General features: G+C 41.6%; 2 protein-coding genes across 4 annotated transcripts; both read left to right on the forward strand.

The window, feature by feature from the left end:
* Positions 1-1,541: 1,541 nt before the first annotated feature.
* Positions 1,542-13,135, forward strand: Osi17 (DUF1676 domain-containing protein Osi17). Of its 3 annotated transcripts, XM_017182345.3 has the most exons (9): positions 1,542-3,162; positions 4,234-4,467; positions 4,655-4,911; positions 7,073-7,254; positions 7,390-7,719; positions 8,429-8,606; positions 9,886-9,996; positions 10,076-10,254; positions 12,514-13,135. In XM_017182345.3, exons 1-9 carry the CDS (start codon positions 2,496-2,498, stop codon positions 12,653-12,655), a joined length of 2,280 nt encoding a protein of 759 aa, XP_017037834.1. In that variant the 5' UTR covers positions 1,542-2,495; the 3' UTR covers positions 12,656-13,135. The 3 variants fall into 3 exon arrangements, with proteins under 3 accessions (XP_017037834.1, XP_017037835.1, XP_017037836.1); XM_017182346.3 differs by lacking the exon at positions 7,390-7,719 and having other exon boundaries at positions 1,543-3,162; positions 4,231-4,467; XM_017182347.3 differs by lacking the exon at positions 7,390-7,719 and having other exon boundaries at positions 1,543-3,162.
* Positions 13,136-15,270: 2,135 nt separating this feature from the next.
* Positions 15,271-16,754, forward strand: Osi18 (DUF1676 domain-containing protein Osi18). The gene is made up of 2 exons (XM_017182277.3): positions 15,271-15,804; positions 15,942-16,754. The coding sequence occupies exons 1-2, from the start codon at positions 15,360-15,362 to the stop codon at positions 16,409-16,411; spliced, it is 915 nt and encodes a 304-aa protein (XP_017037766.1). The 5' UTR covers positions 15,271-15,359; the 3' UTR covers positions 16,412-16,754.
* Positions 16,755-17,926: the final 1,172 nt, after the last annotated feature.

The raw sequence follows: 17,926 nt of genomic DNA on the forward strand, positions 1-17,926 counted from the left end.
ACTGAAATAAGGTCAAAGTGGGAGTTTGATATCTTGATCGCAGATAATGGCTACAAATATTACACGAAGCCCGTTCAATGGCTATGAAAACAACAAAAGAATAATAGCATATGTCATAAGTGTGCCACCGCACACATCTTTTGTTGAAAGTGGTTCAAGTAATGGCGATTTTATTTGACAACTTGATTGCTTTCCTTTGTCACCAAGCACCGCTTTCCGATTCCGTTCTCAATTCAGTCTTTGTGAATAAACGTTAACTTGGCTGCCAGCTTTTTGTGGAAAAATTATTATATATTTAAATAGGTAGCTAGGTCAATAGTTGACCCATTTTTATACCCTTGCAGGGTATTATAATTTCAGTCAGAAGTTTGCAACGCAGTGAAGGAGACGTTTCCGACCCTATAAAGTATATATATTCTTGATCAGCATCAACAGCCGAGTCGATCTAGCCATGTCCGTCTGTCCGTCTGTCCGTCTGTCTGTTTCTACGCAAACTAGTCCCTCAGTTTTAAAGCTATCTGAATGAAACTTTGCATATAGTCTTCTATATACTCTCACTGCTATATATGTCGGAACGGGCCGGATCGGACGACTATATCATATAGCTGTCATACAAATGTTCGATAAATTTTTAGAAAAAAAATTATAACTTGGCTGTTTTTCAATATTTTTGCATCATTTTTGAGATATAGCCATTTTATATTATTACAGAATTTTGGTAAAAATTTTATGAAAATCGGACGACTATATCTTATAGCTGCCATAGGAACGATCGGAAAAAGAATAGGAAAAAAATTATAACTTTGTTGTTTTTCAACATATTCTTATCTACTTTTAGATATAAGCTTCTTTTATTATTTCAGAATTTTGGTAAAATTTTTATGAAAATCGGACAACTATATCATATAGCTGCCATATAAACGATCGGTAAATGTAGAGAAAATATAAATCTGGGAATGTAAAACTGTAACTGTCAAACTGTAAACATAATAAGTATAGGTAAAATGTAATGAAACTCTGTTTTGTGTGTGTTTTCAGCATTTAAATCTATAATATAAACATCAAAACCAATCTGCAAGGGTATACAAACTTCGGTGTGCCGAAGTTAGCTTCCCTTCTTGTTCCAAATAAAAACTGGTATCCCGCGAAGGCCAATTTATAGTGCAACTCAAACTTAACGAAACTATGCAAGGAGCAAGTACGTAAATATTTGTTAACATATGACGGAAAAAATAAACAGTACCTAAGTGCTTATATATATTACCACAGTATCTAAGCTCGTTAATATATTTTTCTACAAGATATACTGAATATATATTTTTTATGAATTTTCCTTTCCTAGCTTTCTCCGATATCCCTTGAAAATATGTATATTCTTTTAAAAATGCTTTTACAAATGCATTTCATAATTCTCTACTTGTTTTCTCTCTTTATCTTTAAGTTGCCAAAACACTTTGCAAGCCATGAAAAATCAATAAAAATAAAAAGTACTTATCGTAGTGGGAAAACTTCAATAGTAAATCCTGATTGGCCGCAAAAAGAGTCAACACTGCAAAGAGAAACAACAATTACGCGGAAAATTAACGCCAAGCCAGCAGACAAGCTGCACTTGAAACAATCTAAAGCTAACTGGAAAATGTATAAACAAACATAGAGGGGGCAGGGGCTGGCGAAACAACTTTCAGCCGCGGCAAAAACTACAGTTAAGAAGAATATTTGCTGGAGCAACGTGCGAATGCAGAGGAAGCCACCAGATACAAGATACAGCCGCTATTGCAGCGCAAAAAGTCAACGACAACTGAACGAAACTGGCGAGAGGGAAACGCCAGACAGGGAAAGAGAAAAAGAGAGAGAGAGACCGGTCCGCTGTTAGACCCGGCCATGATCTTGGCCAGCGGTTTGGGCCACAACACGCTCAGTTGTCCGCCAGTCGCGCACGCATGCGCACACGAAACGCGCTAACAGGTGATTTTCATATCCACCAGATACGAGATACTAGATACGAGAGACGGGATAAATACAAGTTACAAGATACGCGAGCTGCAAACCGTTAGGCCGTAGGTGTGCCGCGATGAAGTAATTGCTAGCTAGATAACCAAGTAACGCAAATAGAAAACGCGCTAAATGCGGCAGCGAAATTCCAAACAAACGAGTCCAAAGTAAACATGCGAAGAAAGTAATAAAAAACCAACAAAACTGAATTAAGACGGGGCAAAACAAATCGACAGAAACCCATTAACAATCAATGGAATTGTGTTTGTGTGCTAAAAAGATTGATTTGTCAATTGGCTTACAATTTTGCCAATAAAGCCGGTCATTGTGTCCGCCAGAGCTCAAAGTTCCTGAGCACGTAGCTAGGGCGAAACTGGCTAGATAAACAGTTTGGGAACACGTAAATTGCACCCACAATTGCAGGTTGAAGGTGTGAATTACCCACCAGCAGTGCTAACTGCTAACTGGAAGAGTGAAAACGAGACCCGAAAACGAAACTGAAAATGCCCAAGACACACAGTGATCTGCTCCGTAATTGGACCTCGGGTGAGAGCCGGAGGCAGTGGACATCCTCTAGTAGAAATCGCACCTGCAATCACAGCAGCAATCCAAATCGAAGTCGCAGCCTCCCATGGTCGAGCATGGTCGGATCAAAAACCAGCCTGCTGATTTTCCTCCTCTCAATCTGCCTAATAAACGCGGTAGCCAAGGCGGATGAGACGGCTCGAAATGGTGGCCGTCGTGGCCGTCATCTTTCCACCACACCGCTGGGTCGCCTGGAAACGGAGACCGCCGAGGAGGTGACGGAGTCGGCCACAGAATCCGAAACGGAGTCTTCTACAACGGAACTGCCGCCGGAAGAATGGCAACCAGTACTGAATGCCACGGATCAGCCGGCCAGGAAGCAAATGGATAAAATAGCACCCACCGACTCCCTGCTTCTCCGCCTGGCCAGGCGCTTTACCAGTGGCAACGAGCTCTGGGATGGACTTGTTCGCGATTGCTATCTAAAGCCGGACATCTCGTGCTTCCAGAAGAATGTGTTCAGCTATTTGGATGGTGCTCTGGATGTGCAGGATGTCAATGTGACAGAGAGACTCAAGTTTTTCAAGAACAAAGTTCACTACGAGGTCGAGAAGGATAAGGAGGAGCACTCGGAGGCACGTGCCGGTAAGTGGAATATAAAGAGTCCTTTCAATCTGAAAGGAGGGATATCTGAAAATAGAATAATTATTCAATTTTGAAGTTACAATTCTAATAGTTTAATGCCAATTAGTTTCAATATATTCTGTAATTCTCAAAACGTTTTTCCCGCAATTATGCGTTCCGCTGACGGAGTCTTATGTAACAAACCCTATAGTTGGTCGATTTGGTTTGTGCCATCAGTTTTCACATCTGTGAGTCGTCGGCATTCGATTCTTTTCTTCGCTTTGTTTACCTATACTCGAGCACGTTCACAACAAAAAAATAAATAAATGCCTCTGCCAGTTCCAGTAACTTTCACTTGCCGCGTTTTGATTTGATTTTTTACGTTTCTTAGCTGCGCCGGAGAGCAGTAAAATATCTGCTACGGCAACGATCTCTCGTTTATGTGAGTCACGGCGCTTTGACTGCGCTCAATTATGCGGCTTTTTACCTGGCCATCAGATGTTTTCTTTTGCCCACGGTAATCGGCACATTAACAGCCATTCAGCCAAGACTTATGTAAGCGGTGGCAGACTGTTTAGAATTTTATAAACAACTAAGAGACATTTAAAAGCTTAAATTGAATAATTAATAAACAGTAAGTAACATTTAATAAGTTTATTTTCCATTTTACATTGCTTATATTTCATTTAATGACATTCATCAACCGATTAAGCACTAAAAAAATTAATATAAAAACAATTACGTTGAGACAAATCAATAATCAAAATAAAATACATTTTCTTATATCAACCTTAAAAATTCGCCGTTTTCCGGTCAAATGCGTCTGCCTTAAAGGTCCATACAAATTTAATAAGCATTTTCAACCTCCGGCAGAATATTTTCTAAGCGGAAACAACTCCCACTCTCGTTCACTAGCTGAAAATTATTTATAGACCCCAAAGCTAACTTTACTCTCAGTTGCGCAAGAGCTGCAGCATCCTGAGCGGGGAAATCGCTAGATATACAACTTTCATTAACCCAAAAGCGTCACTCTGTGCAGATTTAACCTCGTTTACGTCCATCTAACTCTCTGTTTCTCCGATTGCCAAGCAGCCAGTCCGGAAACCCCGATCGAGGAAGTGACCAGCGCTCTATATGGAAAGAGCATCCAATTCGCCATGACCCACGATCTGGAGGTGGACTTGCCGGAGGTAATGTTCAACGGCGCCACATTTCGCATCTCGCCGCGGGCCATCGAGGGAAATGGAATCATTGCCAAGCTGGAGCTGATTCCCAAACAGGTAGTCAAGGCCCGACTGGCTGGCGCGATAATCCAGAAGAAGATACGTAAGTAATATTCGCAATTTGTTTCCCCATCACGCAGCTACAGATGCTGAGGCTGAGGCTGATGCCGATGCCGATGCCGATGCCGATGCCGATGCAGATGCAAATGCAGATGCGATTCTCCCGCTGATGAAAGCGCTTTCACTCTTGCATCAAGAGTCTGATTCGATTGCTACTTTCGTTTGTCCAGAAAAATTTCTACGCAGCAAACTGGTGTTGTCATTCCTCGCCTTGCTGCTCATCATCAAGATCATCAAGATCAAGCTATTCTGGCTGCTGCCGATCATCATTGGAGTCGGAGCCGCCAAGAAGCTGCTGTTGAAGTTCCTGCTATTCCTGTTCCCGGCGCTGTCGCATCTCTTCAAGCTCTGCTCCTATTACCAGCAGTCCTATCACGCACCACCCAAATACCACCACCACCATCACCTCATCGATCATCATCATACGGTGAGTGCCAATTGGGGATGATATTGCACAAATTGCCATGTTTCCACAGAAATCTCTGTGTGAGTCGTTAAGTCGTTTTGCGTGCAATTTTCCCAACCATATAGCCATAATTTTGGTATAAACAAACCAGTGTTTTGGCTCTAAATCAGCAATTTTGCTTCTCAATGTTAAGTGGACTTGGCAAAATAGGCTGACATATGCAAATTGTTATTCTATATGCAAGAAAACTGGTTTGTTCTGACCTAGTTTACATACATTAAATGCTTTATATAAAACACATTTTTCAAAAATAGTTTCCTTAGTCAATAATTTCTTAAGTTTATCTTAAATTTTAGTAAAGAACTTTATTATTTCTTGAGAAGAAAAATACTCCAATGACACGAAAATATGACATTTGGGGGAAAAAGCGTCTTGTAATACCGTCACTAACTGGTTTGGGTTAGGCCGATTATATTTTTCACGTCTTTGGCGTATTTTTGGAGAAACTTCATTAACAATCTGGATGTGATTCAGTTTTGTCTATACGCCTGCCAGTCGGAAGTTGCCTTTTGTTGATGTGCGCGCTGCCATATCCACGCTCCCGGAAATTCAATTAGAAAAGTCTAGAGGCGCGTTCTTTAACGTCAGTTGAGAAGTATTTCCATTGAAGATTTCCCTTCCCTTCTCCAAGCACGTGTCGCAGCGCCCTTGTCATCGAAATGAGCTCACGCTGACACAGACAGCACCCAGCTTGACATATCGTCAAATGAAATCCCGTCTGTTGAATGGTTCCCGTTGGCAGGGATTATAAATGGCTGTAATAGCACAGGGGGAAAAACTGTATAAGGAACTATAAGAAAAAGCTATGTTGCAGTTCAGAAATATTATCCAATTCAAACAGAAACCCCTTTAAATATCTGAAAGCTCACCATTAAATGTTTATTGAAGAATTTATTTTTGCAAAATAATTCAAATGAAAATCAATTTAATTTTCTTTCTGTGCAAGGCTTTTTCTCACAAATACTTGTGTGCGAACGAGTGCACACGCGTAGATACTCGTATTTATGAGATATTTATGTTCGCATTCGAAAATGTCGCTAGGAATGCCATTGAACTGAGACTAGGGCCTGGCATTTAGCCAAAAGCTGCCGGGGATAATCCGGGTAACCATGTTTGCATACCACATTTTTTCTACCGAACAGGATTTCCCTTTAAATTGATTCAATAAAACATCCAATTTAGCAACTATAATCCTTTTCAACTACCACTTAGAAGCTGTAATTGAGTTTAGGACAACTATTGACAGATTTTACCGGAGAAAGCTAGAGTCCATGGGGAACACGTGTCGTTAAACTCGTTCTTGGAACGGAATATATGAATTTCTTTACAGCGGATAGAGGAAAGCTTCACCGGATTCCAGCAGTAAAGTAATAAAAAACGAACAATTGATAGGGGAGCGCTTTATTGAATTCCATATGTGCATTGACACTCGAATGTCGCATTTCTTGGTTATTTGCCGCCTTTAAGCTGTCTGCCGTTGCCATCCCTGGCTGCTTTCGCAGTCAGTTTAAATGAAATTAATTTGCAGACGGAAAGACTTCCCAGTCGAGAGCAAGAAACACGCACTTGACGTGTCACCTCTTTACTGGGAAAAGTTTCTGCTGCCGCACAGCATGAAATATGATTCCGATTCGGGGGCACAATAAACAGCACAAATAATAGAGCCAGAGCATGAACCTAAAGCCGGGCAGAGCTCCCTGCTAGGCAATGACACAGTCCCATATCTTGGCATCTTATTCGTTATTTACGGCTATTTGGCAGTCATTGAACTGAGTTAAAGGAGCGCGGGGTGGGGCCTGCCCACCAGACAAAGTCGAGCAGAATGCGTATTATTTGGTCGGTTCAAATATTGCCTATAAATAGCAAAAAAGATGTCGTGATGAGAGCACTCGAAAGAGAAGCCCTCCAGAGCAGTGAAAAAAGTTTTGCTTTGCTGCCGAGCTTATTAAATGTCAAGCAAAAAGAAGCCTTGCAGCCCAGACTGCTCCATTACTTTTTCAATTTGCGCTTATCATGACTCCACACTCGAAGAAATTCAGAAGGAAGCTTGGCAGAAACAAACTTAGTTAAAAATAGGATATCTACAAAACTAAAGACTAACTCCAAGTGCCTTTATTTTTAGGTGGTCCCCCCATGGCACAGCGGAGAGCATCATTCCGGTCCCGAGCTCATCTACACGCACCCGCCAAAGGGCCATCCGTCCGCCTATCTCCATGGAGCGCCCGTTCACGAGAGCTACGGCCCAGGAGGATTCGAGCACTTCGAGGGAGCCTGGGAGAACAGTGGTCCTGGACTAGGTTCCGAGTAAGTGCCGCCTTTCTGTTCGCACCCCACGTTTTGTGTGTCCGCATTCTGTGACTTTAACCATCTGTGTATCTGTCTTGTCTCTAAATCACACTTACACCTCACTCTCACAACAATCGACTGGCATCACAATAGATACATAGGCGATATTAACCGCGCTGCACAAATTGAGGATAATGCGCATTACTTTAAGCCCAACACGGCTAACGATGCCGGGGTTTTGCATGCTTGGGGCCTGGGCACCACACAGGTACAACAGCAGCCACATCACATACAGCAGCAGCAGCATCAGCGATGGCCTGCCACCCAGCAGGCCAGGCCACCAACAATTCAGCAAAAACATCATCAACAGCAGCACCAGCACCAGCAGCAGCTCAAGCTACAGCTGCAACAGCAATTAGGTGCTCAGAAAGCACAGCCCTCTAGTCACAGTTTAAACCCATTTCAAAGTCAGGACCAACAAAGGTACATGCCACTTAAGGGCCCCCCGAAAAAATAACAAACAAAAAGTACACCTACGCACACGAAAACTCACTTGCACCGCCACCGAAAAAACACAATCGCACACAGACATAAATTGTGTCTCAACATAAGCTACTAACCCGATTCCTTAAAGCCAGCTCCTCCTTATGTTTTCATATGACTTTATTTGCTAATGTTTACTTTCCACTCTCTGCACGGATAGGGGGTAAATACTTGTTGTTTGACTTTATTGTATGCTACCTTTCTGATACAATTTCATTACATTTCAATTATAATTCGTTAAAGGAACCTTTTAAAAATGCAAAAGGGAACCTTTCCGCTACTTTTCAGTTGCTTGAATGAATAACCCACCAACAGTATTGCCCTTTTCGTGCATAACCATACTCAAACTGTTTCCTGCTAGCTTGTACATTATTTAATAAACCACTTAAATGGTAATAGGGACTTTCCGGTACCCCTATGGTTCTGTTTGTTTTTCCACCTCATGTCCTCGTGTCCTTGCTGTGCATGGAAATGTAATTAAAAATCTTTAATGAAAGCCAAACAACACAGCGTTGGATGGTAATTGTTGCCAATTAAATTCAGACGCGAAAAGGAAATTTGATTCACCACACCGCCATTACGGCAGCCGGAAGTTGACCCGCCCACTCACACCCGCATTCGATCCCTAATTTTGTTTCGAATTTTGCAGCTCAAGGCCGTCACATACGCAGCACCATCCGGTGTTCGTTCCAGGACATCATCCGCCACAGAACGGGCCAGGACTTACGGCAGCAGCACAAATAGCCGCACAGTATGATCCCGCACGCAACAATCAGCAGCAACAGCAGAAACAGCAACAGCAGACCTTGCAGGAGCCACAACTTTCGGTGCGTATCACATTTCAACTCGTTACGTATACGCACTGTGTACAAACAGAATTCGCGAATATGCATGGTAATTGTAATCACAGCCACATATACATACATTAAAATGGAAATGTGTGAAATCAGATAGTCCAGGCATAAAACCAGGAGATTTGTTCTGTTTTGAAAATACGCGCAACAGCAGAAAGTAAATCCCCCTAGGAAAATATCAGCTTGATGGCGTCGGGTTTTCAAAGTACAAAACAAACAGCAATTAGCAACAAATTAAACATGGTTACTAAAGGACTTTTAGCAGATTTTACAAGAAATAGGATGAAGTTAGCTTTATTTTAGTTGCCAAATACCAAATACTTTCGCGGAACTTAAATAAAAAAACTGTAATTTAATTGCTCAGTCTTAGTTTAGAGAGCTCATTTCCCGTGTAGGTCAATGGGCTGGCTTCGGGTCCACCCGCCATTTACGGCCATTTCCTCCCATCATTAGTGACACAGTGCCGGCTGCTATTTGCAGATTACACATTTGCACAAGCAGACAACATTACAATCAATCTGGCTGCTGCAGTTTCCCCCACAAACAAATGTCTAGACGCGGCACATGGCTGCTGCATTTATTGACACTTTCCTCCAAGTGCAGATGCTTTTGCCATATTCTTTTCTCTTTTTTGTTTAACGACACTATTCAAATTGCAGGGCCGTGCAAGGTGTATGGCTTGGCAAACAGCAATTTTGCCAGACCAACTACATATATGACTGTCTTCCGACTGTCTGTCTGACTGACTGACTGACACTCAACGACAGTTTTCACTTTCAAGTGCGGACATGTGGGCTGTGCTTTCGGGCAACTAAGCCATAATTAAAATGCACTTTGCCATTGCAGTGCCCGGTGCCTGACAGCACAATCTGTAGGCTTTGCGAAACCTGACTCACCGCTGTTCACCTTAATTAAATGAGCACAACACACCTTGCCGAATATGATGGGAACCAACAGTCGGGAAAGTGTGCTAGCTGGCGGCTCTAAATTAAGTTGGTCGGGCTGTCGGACTGTCCACAACAGACAACACGTAGCAAACTTTGCCCTTTGCCCTCACGAAATGTTCCTAAATTGTGTCATAAACATCACCGCCTACAGACATTTTTTAATTTAATTTTCACAATTTAATTTGCAAAACAAAGGTTAAAATGTTTGACACCTGGTGGGTGGAGTTTAGGATAAAACTATCTAAACTAAAGAAAAAACTATATAAAAAACTGAAACCTACCTCCCATTTCTCTATATCCCACAGCCTGAACTGGCCGCCCAGCTGAAGGAGGCCATTCGGATTCAGGCAGAGCAGCGCCTGATCCAGCAGCAGCAGAAGATACTGGAGCATCAGCCATTCGTGCAGGATGGACAGGTTTGCCCGCTCTCACATCCGCCGCACTAATCTGCTTTCATTGTCAATAATTTGTGCGTATTTTTTGTGCGTTTTGCAGCCACTGTACCCGCTCAACTATGATCCCTTCTACAGTCCCATTCTGCTCAAAATAGACAAGATTGTCGAGCAGCTGGGCGTGAAGAATGACCTGTGCAAGGAGCGCATTGTTTGCAGTATGTACAAGGATCCGGCCACCTATAGTCCGCACAGCAATTTCGTTTCCGCCGAGCTGAGTCGGTAAGTCTTTGGTTTGAAGAGTCTGTGGAAAATGGGGAAATTAATATTCGTTGCTACATCTGAATGAAAATAGATTTTTTCTAGGATTAGCCATTTTAGAATAGGTTCTGCTATAGACCAACCAATAGGACTTGACGAAAGCTACTCGAATGGTAATCTAGACCACTAATTAATATATTTTTTAGGGCGTTGTATATGCAATTTACTACGACAGGCCTTTTTGAGCTTTGTATGTTATAACCTGAGCCATAAAATGTATTATTTTGTGCTCTAAATGCTGCTGCCTGGCCATAGCAAATTGTGATGTCAGGCTGTCAAATCTCAGATATATTTTTCAGCTCGCTTAACGCTCTGCAGCCATAAAGCTAAACCTTTAACGTCTGGGGTCCCGTTTTCCGTCATCGCCTTTCAATTGATAGGCAAGAGCGTGAAAAGAAAGTGGAACTTGGAGCTGTCTAAGTGCAGTTTGTCATCGCAAGTTCATTGCTGTTGCATCGCGTCGACTAATTGAACTGCACACAGCACACGGGGCAGCCAAGTGGAACACCATGCCACATGCCACATGCTGGGTGCCATTGCCTTCATCATCTGCGGAGGTTCCACCCACATCGGTCACTCCGAGACGCACTCAAGCATGTCACAGACCAGATAAACTCGCATCTTGTATTCATCATATTTCCTACGGCTCATTATCTTTTGGGGCGGCATGCCTAGGTTTTTTATTTAATTTTTTTTCCTTCACCCCGACAACAATGGGTGCAAAACTGGCTGACTTCTCTCTGTCTGGCGGAGATAACTGCTTTGACAAAATTGTGACTGACGGCCGCGGTGGCCCAGGAGCAGGGCATGATTTATGAGTTCGTGTGCCCATGACATTATTAATTGAGAGCCCAAAAGTGGATGCTTAATTGCCTTATCGGAGCACTAATGACAACGGCTTGGAGCTCAGGTTTTCGGTCATTCTAGTTGAAAATTAATTAAAATAAATGGGCCTAATGAAAGGCAGCATTTGTTCAAAACGCTCAATGTAGTTAGTATGCGCATGCCTGGCATTAAAGCATTTATAAATATTTGATGAGAATACATTTGTGTTTCTGTCAGTTCAATTTTAGTTTACAAAAGAACAGGCTTGAACATAGAACTTTTTTGTATGGTTAAATATTAATTGGCTTATTTTATCGAATGTAAACAGTGAACAGTAAACAATAGACGGAGTAGGCAGTGCGTTTGTTAATTATATTATATTAAATAATTAATACGAATAAAATATAAAACATTTAATTGGTTCCTTTCATTACTTTATAAAGCCAGTTTTTAATATTTCTAATGATTAAGTAACAAACGTATAATTATACTCTTAAAACAAATTCATATTAAATAGGTTTTCATCGAAATTCAAGTAAATTGGTTAGGTGTTTTACTTAATTGAGCTATTCCATTATGTAAGAACAAGATCCTATTTTAATGGTGGCTAACAAAAAAATAATTATGAACTTCCTTGCATCGAGTCACGTTCTCCCATTTCATTTTCTTGAACAAGAACTGCTTTCTTCGTGGGGCGGGGCAAAGAGCATAGGAAATCAGTTTGGCCTTGGCTTATGTGGGTGCCATTCTCCGCCCACAAACCACCATCCAGCCAGGAGCACGACTCACTAGTCACATGAAATCCATTAGCAGCACTCCGCCCCCAGAATCAATTGCAGCAGACGCCTTCAATTTAAGCCGGAATAGCTGAGTAGCAGGGCCGTTGGATTTGGTTTTTCACTTGGAATAAAATATTTAATACTAATCTTTTGAATTTGATTGAAAAATATTTAGTGACAAGAAAGAATATTTCACCTTTTCAGTAAATTAAAATTGTACATTTTATTATAATCCTAAGTATAATCTCATATAAATGCCTCTATATAATAGATAGATTTTTCCCCAAGTGTGCAAGTTTTTCGATGGCAAAAGGCTGTCTGTCTGACGCACAAAGGGCGCGTGCTGGTAAGCCACATATAAAAAAGACAAAGCGATTCGACCTGCTTTCACGAAAACTTTAGTGCGACGGCACCGAAGTGGCAAAGTTAATTAGTCGACTTCCTGGCATCCAGCAAAAAAGGCTTCCCTAGACATTGCAGGACCAACTAACTAACAAAATAACAAAATGCCGGGAAGCATCTGCTCACGGCAAGAAAACAGAACAACCACATTTAATTAAATTCGCGAGAGCCCGTTTAATGATAAAGTTTACCCTTTTTTTTGTGTCTGTTGCAGCGACACCAGCGAACTGGAGCCCGTAACGCATGCGAATGAGGCAGTGCGTCGTTTCTACCGGCTAATTCAGGCTGCTCGGGATGGCCAGGATCAAAAGGACTGCCAGAGCCTGTATCCACAGTGCAATATGCCGGCCAAGTGAGCCGCAGGGAGTCTGCAAGTCGCAGAGAAGCAGAGTCGAGCTACTTTGAAGTCAACTTTTTTCCTTGTTAACAAAAAAAAACACGAACTGTAAATAGGATAATAACCGTACTTTAAGCATAATTTATTTGTTAAACTCTTATTTATTTATTTATTTATTTATTGTAGACTAATGGTTTTCCTAGTTGCTATTAATTAAAGCTCTTCTGCTATTCGACAGCCGAATTAATATTTATTCTGATTTTGTTCACGATTACCTACACATTATATATTATTTATTAAAATTGGCTGCGGTCAGAACACTTTTTAAATTTCTCACCCACAACTCACTCGCACGCATATATAAAATTCTCTTTTAAAAATCAAAAATAATGAAATCAGAATATTTATTAATTGCCGGCCAGACGGATGTGGCTCCAAATTCACTTAGTCAATACGAAAAAAATTGTTAATAGAGTATTTTTCTGCCACGGCACATACAAAGGAAAATAAATTGAAATTGTGTTAAATGTGTATCAAGTTGATTTCGCAAGGCAAATGGGAAATAAATACGAATTCGTCAGAATTTTGGCATTATTAACGCTCGTCTGGAGAAGCACAGGCAAAGCCAGGATACAATTAAGTAAAGGCACCACAATTCAACCATAATATATCCTATGATTTCGAAGAAATTCCGAAAAATACCACAATACCTGCATATAAGCTGCTTGGATTAATTTCATAATTTAAAGTTTAATAAATTCATTTAAATAAATTTAATACAGATATTCTCGTTCTGCCTCGATTTTTCAAAATCCCTGCTATCCAATCAATGCTGCGTTAATCCAGACAATCTACCTAAATATTCCAGGAAGCCATGGCAAGCCCACATGCTGCGAAATCATTCACTCAGACCAGCAGACTCTATAATAACACACTTTCTTTGCATAAATCAAGGCGTTTTTGGGCCCAGCAGGAATGGCGGGGCCAATATGTAGCCTAATTGTCGCTGGCAAACAGTCGAAATGGAAATGGGAACTCGTTTACATAAATATATATATTTCTATATTGACGTTTGGGGGCGACTTTGAAGTCTCCATGACGAGCACGAACTCATCTGAAATTAATATTTATGTAAATTCCAGGCGCAATTAACACGCAAATGGCAAAGCTTTCACTTTTCTTTCAGCACAAAAATTCCTTATTGCCCAAACAAAAAACAAAGGCAACAAAAAATTACAACAAAGAGCGGAAGTATAAGTAAGACATTAGGATTCGTGGGCCCGCTGTCTCGGCCCAGCCAACTGCACTGACATCAAAACACCGATTGCCAAATTGGCAGCTCATTAAATGCCAAAGCAGCTCGAGTACTTCGAAAAATGTCAGCGTCACGAACGCTTCCCCTACTTCTCCTCCTCCTTCCACTCATTATGGTTTTCATTTTTGGCCTACGAAAATATTTCCGCTAACAAAAACAAATATTTTTCAAGGAAAGACCCCTCCAGCTGCAGCTGTTAATTAATTCCAATGCTGTAAGTATTGATTTTATATAATTCGGCTTATTGTTCGGCTCCGCTGTGGACAGTGCCAGGCTGCTGCAAGGACAAGAGCTCGTTGAGACAGGTATTTAATAAGATAGCAGGAAAAAGAAAATTAAAAATGAAAATAACTGGATCTGATTATCTTGTAACACCTGCATTTCCATCCACTTGTTTATTTCAACTTGAATAACGTTTATTTTTAGAGTTTTAAACATTTTTATAGGTCATTTCTTCAAATAATTTTGATGTAAAAGGTTATACTCGTAAACTACTCGTTTCAATGTGTCTTTAACTGAAAACTGAACTGAATGAAGCTTCTCCCAGCTCGTGAAATTCTCACATTTCTGCTGACCTTACGTTTGAGCACTTAAATGTCAAGAACTATAAAAGCTAAATCCAAAAGATAAGCCCAGGATAAATAATAAATATTACATAATCACATATAATAGTACAATTTAATTACATATTATTGAATAAGAACATATTCCTTGGAATTGAACACCCGCCTTTGTGTAAGAAATCAAACGTTCTCTTTCCGCAGAGAATAAAACGAATGCTTTGGCTTTTCGCAGTGGTCAGCAGGTGCAACTGACCGCCCTTTGAGGGAATTTCGTTAACTGCCGAAGAAATGTACGCTGGGAGAGTCGCATTCTAATTGAGCTTTCCAGGCACGCACTCCAAATGGCTGGGCAGTTGATTTTACGAGCGGAGAAGCCGTCCAATAACTTTCAATTATGTGCGGCATATTATGGCGGGTATTATGCTGGAAATCGTCATGATGACGAATTCCGCCAGCAGGGAGAACGGCGTGCCCATAAAGCACCCACTTGACCCAATAGACTGTCCATAGAACCAGAAGCCAGTGCCAGTTTAGGGCCAGCTCCCGCACAAAGGTGAAACTCGGGCGATGGTCAACTTGCGCTTTCCTCGGCTCTGCGGCGACAAAGCGAAATGGCCGCTAAAGCAGGAGGCCAAAGCGACGGGGAAAGAGCTCCGCGCGTACCTGGCATACGCAATTCAATTAGCAAAGTACACTCCGTATAAAAATCAAGCGCTGCCCATGCGACATTTGCATAACCCACTCAGTGGCCGACGCGTGCGCACCACCAGAGCCAGAGCCAGAGCGAGTTGATTTAAAACCGAGTATCGAAAAGGGGGGACTACTAGCCACCACCGTCAAAAAGGATGAAGAGCACCGCAGCTTGTCTATTGGTCGCCCTGGCGACGCTGGCCGTCGCCCACTCGGCGCCCACCGAGGGTCAGAAGGCGCCGCAGTCCGCCACCCAACTGGCCCTGGATATGTACCACGGCTGTCTCAAGGACCTCAGTGTATCGTGCGTGCGACCCAAGGCCCTGCAGTGGTTCAACTCTGCTCTCCAGCAGCCGGAAGTGCGTCTCACCGAGCGCCTGTCCATTGTTCGCACCTCGGAGAAAACGAAGGAGTCGCGATCGATGGATCCCCAGGAACGCATGTTCGATGCCATCGACAGCTACCTGGGTAGTCATTCCCTGAGGATCCTGGCCCCGGAGTACTTCCGCACCTCGGAGGCTCGCTCCCTGGTGCCCGATTTCCTCATGGAGAATCCCCTGACCCAGGGCGGAGTTATACCCCTGGCAACTGCCAATGAAGGTAAGATATAAATTGTTTTTTAACTGCAAAACATATAGTTTGTTAAACATTCAATACATTCAGTTCTGTTTTTTACATAATTATGCAGTAGAGTTTGAAAAATATGAAAATTGTAACGCTTTATTAACATAAATTAGGACGAGGCATGATCCGCAAGGCTGTTCTTCCCTTCCTTCTGGGCCTGAAACTCAAGACCACTGTGCTGGTGCCCCTTGCCTTGGGCCTGATTGCCCTGAAGACCTGGAAGGCCATGACTTTGGGACTGCTCTCACTGGTCCTTTCTGGAGCCCTGGTTATCTTCAAGATTGCCAAGCCCAAGATTGTCAACTACGAAGTGGTGCATTATCCCCACCACCACGTGGACCATGTGGTTCCCCATCACATTGAGCATGTGGTTCCCCACCATATCGAGCATGTGGTTCCGCATCACATCGAGCACATTGTGCCGCACCACATCGACCATCACTTGGAGCACCATGTGGACCTGCCGGTGGAGCACATTGAGCATCTGGAGCATCCCTCGCCCGCCTGGGATCCCCATGCCTGGGCCCGATCCTCGCAGGAGGGACAAGATGCCCAGGACCTGGCCTATGCGGGCCAGAAATGAGGCTGAGACCACAAACCCAAAACCCATTTCGAAATTCGGCCAAACTGCAACCCTATTTATTTTGCTTTAATCTAAGTAGTTGAAACGCTCGGAGTTCAGCGTATTGTTTATTTATTTATTTATTGAGAAGTGTACAAAACAAAACAAAAAAAAACACACACACATAAAGAAAATAAGGCTCTGGTTTGGAGTTTTTAAAGGTACTAAGTGGGTAGGAGCTTCTGCATCCTTTGTGTAAATATTTCTGCAATAAAAGCATGCAAAAAATTATGTGCTTAATTGAGGACTTCTTAAAGGGGTTGCGATCCCAAAACAAAATGCGTAATTAACCCAAAAAGTTTTCTAACGCGGCAAGTTACCTTTTAGCAAGCATCCCAAGGGGGGAATTTTTAAATTGAAAACCGTAGAATAATGAGTGAAACTTCTCTCAAAAGTGGCCAATAAAATGTTGAGGAAACTTTTGTATTAAACTCAACTGAAATTTAAGCACTTGGAAAGAGGAAACATCTTTTCAAGAAAACTTTAAAAGAAGCATGCATTTTTGGTAGAAGAAAAATATTTCTAAAATAATGATATTCTAATAAAATGGTATTCTGATGAAAACTAAACAAATTTTACATGAAAATGGAATTAAAAAGGCATAATTTTAATTTATATAGCTAAAAGATTTATCTCCAATAAATTAATATTTATTTTTGATAAAACTAATCTTAAATCAATATCAAAAGAAGTTCTTCTGGTTTAAACTAAATTTTATATTTTCTATTAACATTTTCAAACTTTTATTATTTTAATAAACAGTCCCAAAGTGTTTTTATATATACAAATAATTCTTTCACTTATTTAAATTAAGAATGTAAGGAATGCTTTAATTTAAAAAATACCAATTCCAACTTATTCAGGTTAATGGCAAACTCATTATAATTTGTATTTTTAGCATACTTTCCAGGGATTCCTTTGATGGGTGCAAAAAAACCTCAATTGCTGGAAGTGAAAACATAAAAAATAATTTTTACTGCATTCTTTTCTTATTTTCTGGTTTTCCATGCAACCGTAGAGAGAAAATCGATGGTCAGTGCTGCGGTCATATCAATTGCCAATAGCCACCCAGTGAAACCGACCCTCTGCACCTGGCACAGGTGGGTTGTTGGAAAGCTGCCACAAACACACAACTCGCAGCCAAAATGTGGACAGCGACACCGTGAAGCAATGTAAAATGGCAATGGCGCCAACACAAAAAAGCGACGAGAGGAAACTTCAGCAGCAACAAAATAAAATTGAAAAGCAATAACACCATTGAACGACGGACACTTCATTTATATTTAACGGCATGCACTTGGCCGCCATCGCTGGGCCATCGTTTCTACGCAACAATTTGGAATATGAAAAGGTTTTCCAATTTCATTGGCTCGGAAAAGAAATGCGACCGGAATGGCAATTGTCGGGCCAATGAAACGGTGAAACTTTTGGCCAAACGATATAATCGAGTCCCAAAAAAAAACAAAACAAAAAAAC

The sequence above is a fragment of the Drosophila kikkawai genome, chromosome 3R, assembly GCF_030179895.1.
Source record: "Drosophila kikkawai strain 14028-0561.14 chromosome 3R, DkikHiC1v2, whole genome shotgun sequence".
Taxonomy (NCBI): Eukaryota; Metazoa; Arthropoda; class Insecta; order Diptera; family Drosophilidae; genus Drosophila; species Drosophila kikkawai.

What these genes read in the sequence shown, in the direction of transcription:
- Osi18 (XM_017182277.3), top strand. Translation starts at nt 15,360, where the DNA reads ATGAAGAGCACCGCAGCTTGTCTATTGGTCGCCCTGGCGACGCTGGCC. An exon ending in CCTGGCAACTGCCAATGAAG is followed by an intron (nt 15,805 to 15,941) that starts GTAAGATATAAA and finishes AACATAAATTAG; the next exon opens with GACGAGGCATGATCCGCAAG.
- Osi17 (XM_017182345.3), top strand. Translation starts at nt 2,496, where the DNA reads ATGCCCAAGACACACAGTGATCTGCTCCGTAATTGGACCTCGGGTGAG. An exon ending in TCATCGATCATCATCATACG is followed by an intron (nt 4,912 to 7,072) that starts GTGAGTGCCAAT and finishes CTTTATTTTTAG; the next exon opens with GTGGTCCCCCCATGGCACAG. An exon ending in CAAAGTCAGGACCAACAAAG is followed by an intron (nt 7,720 to 8,428) that starts GTACATGCCACT and finishes CGAATTTTGCAG; the next exon opens with CTCAAGGCCGTCACATACGC.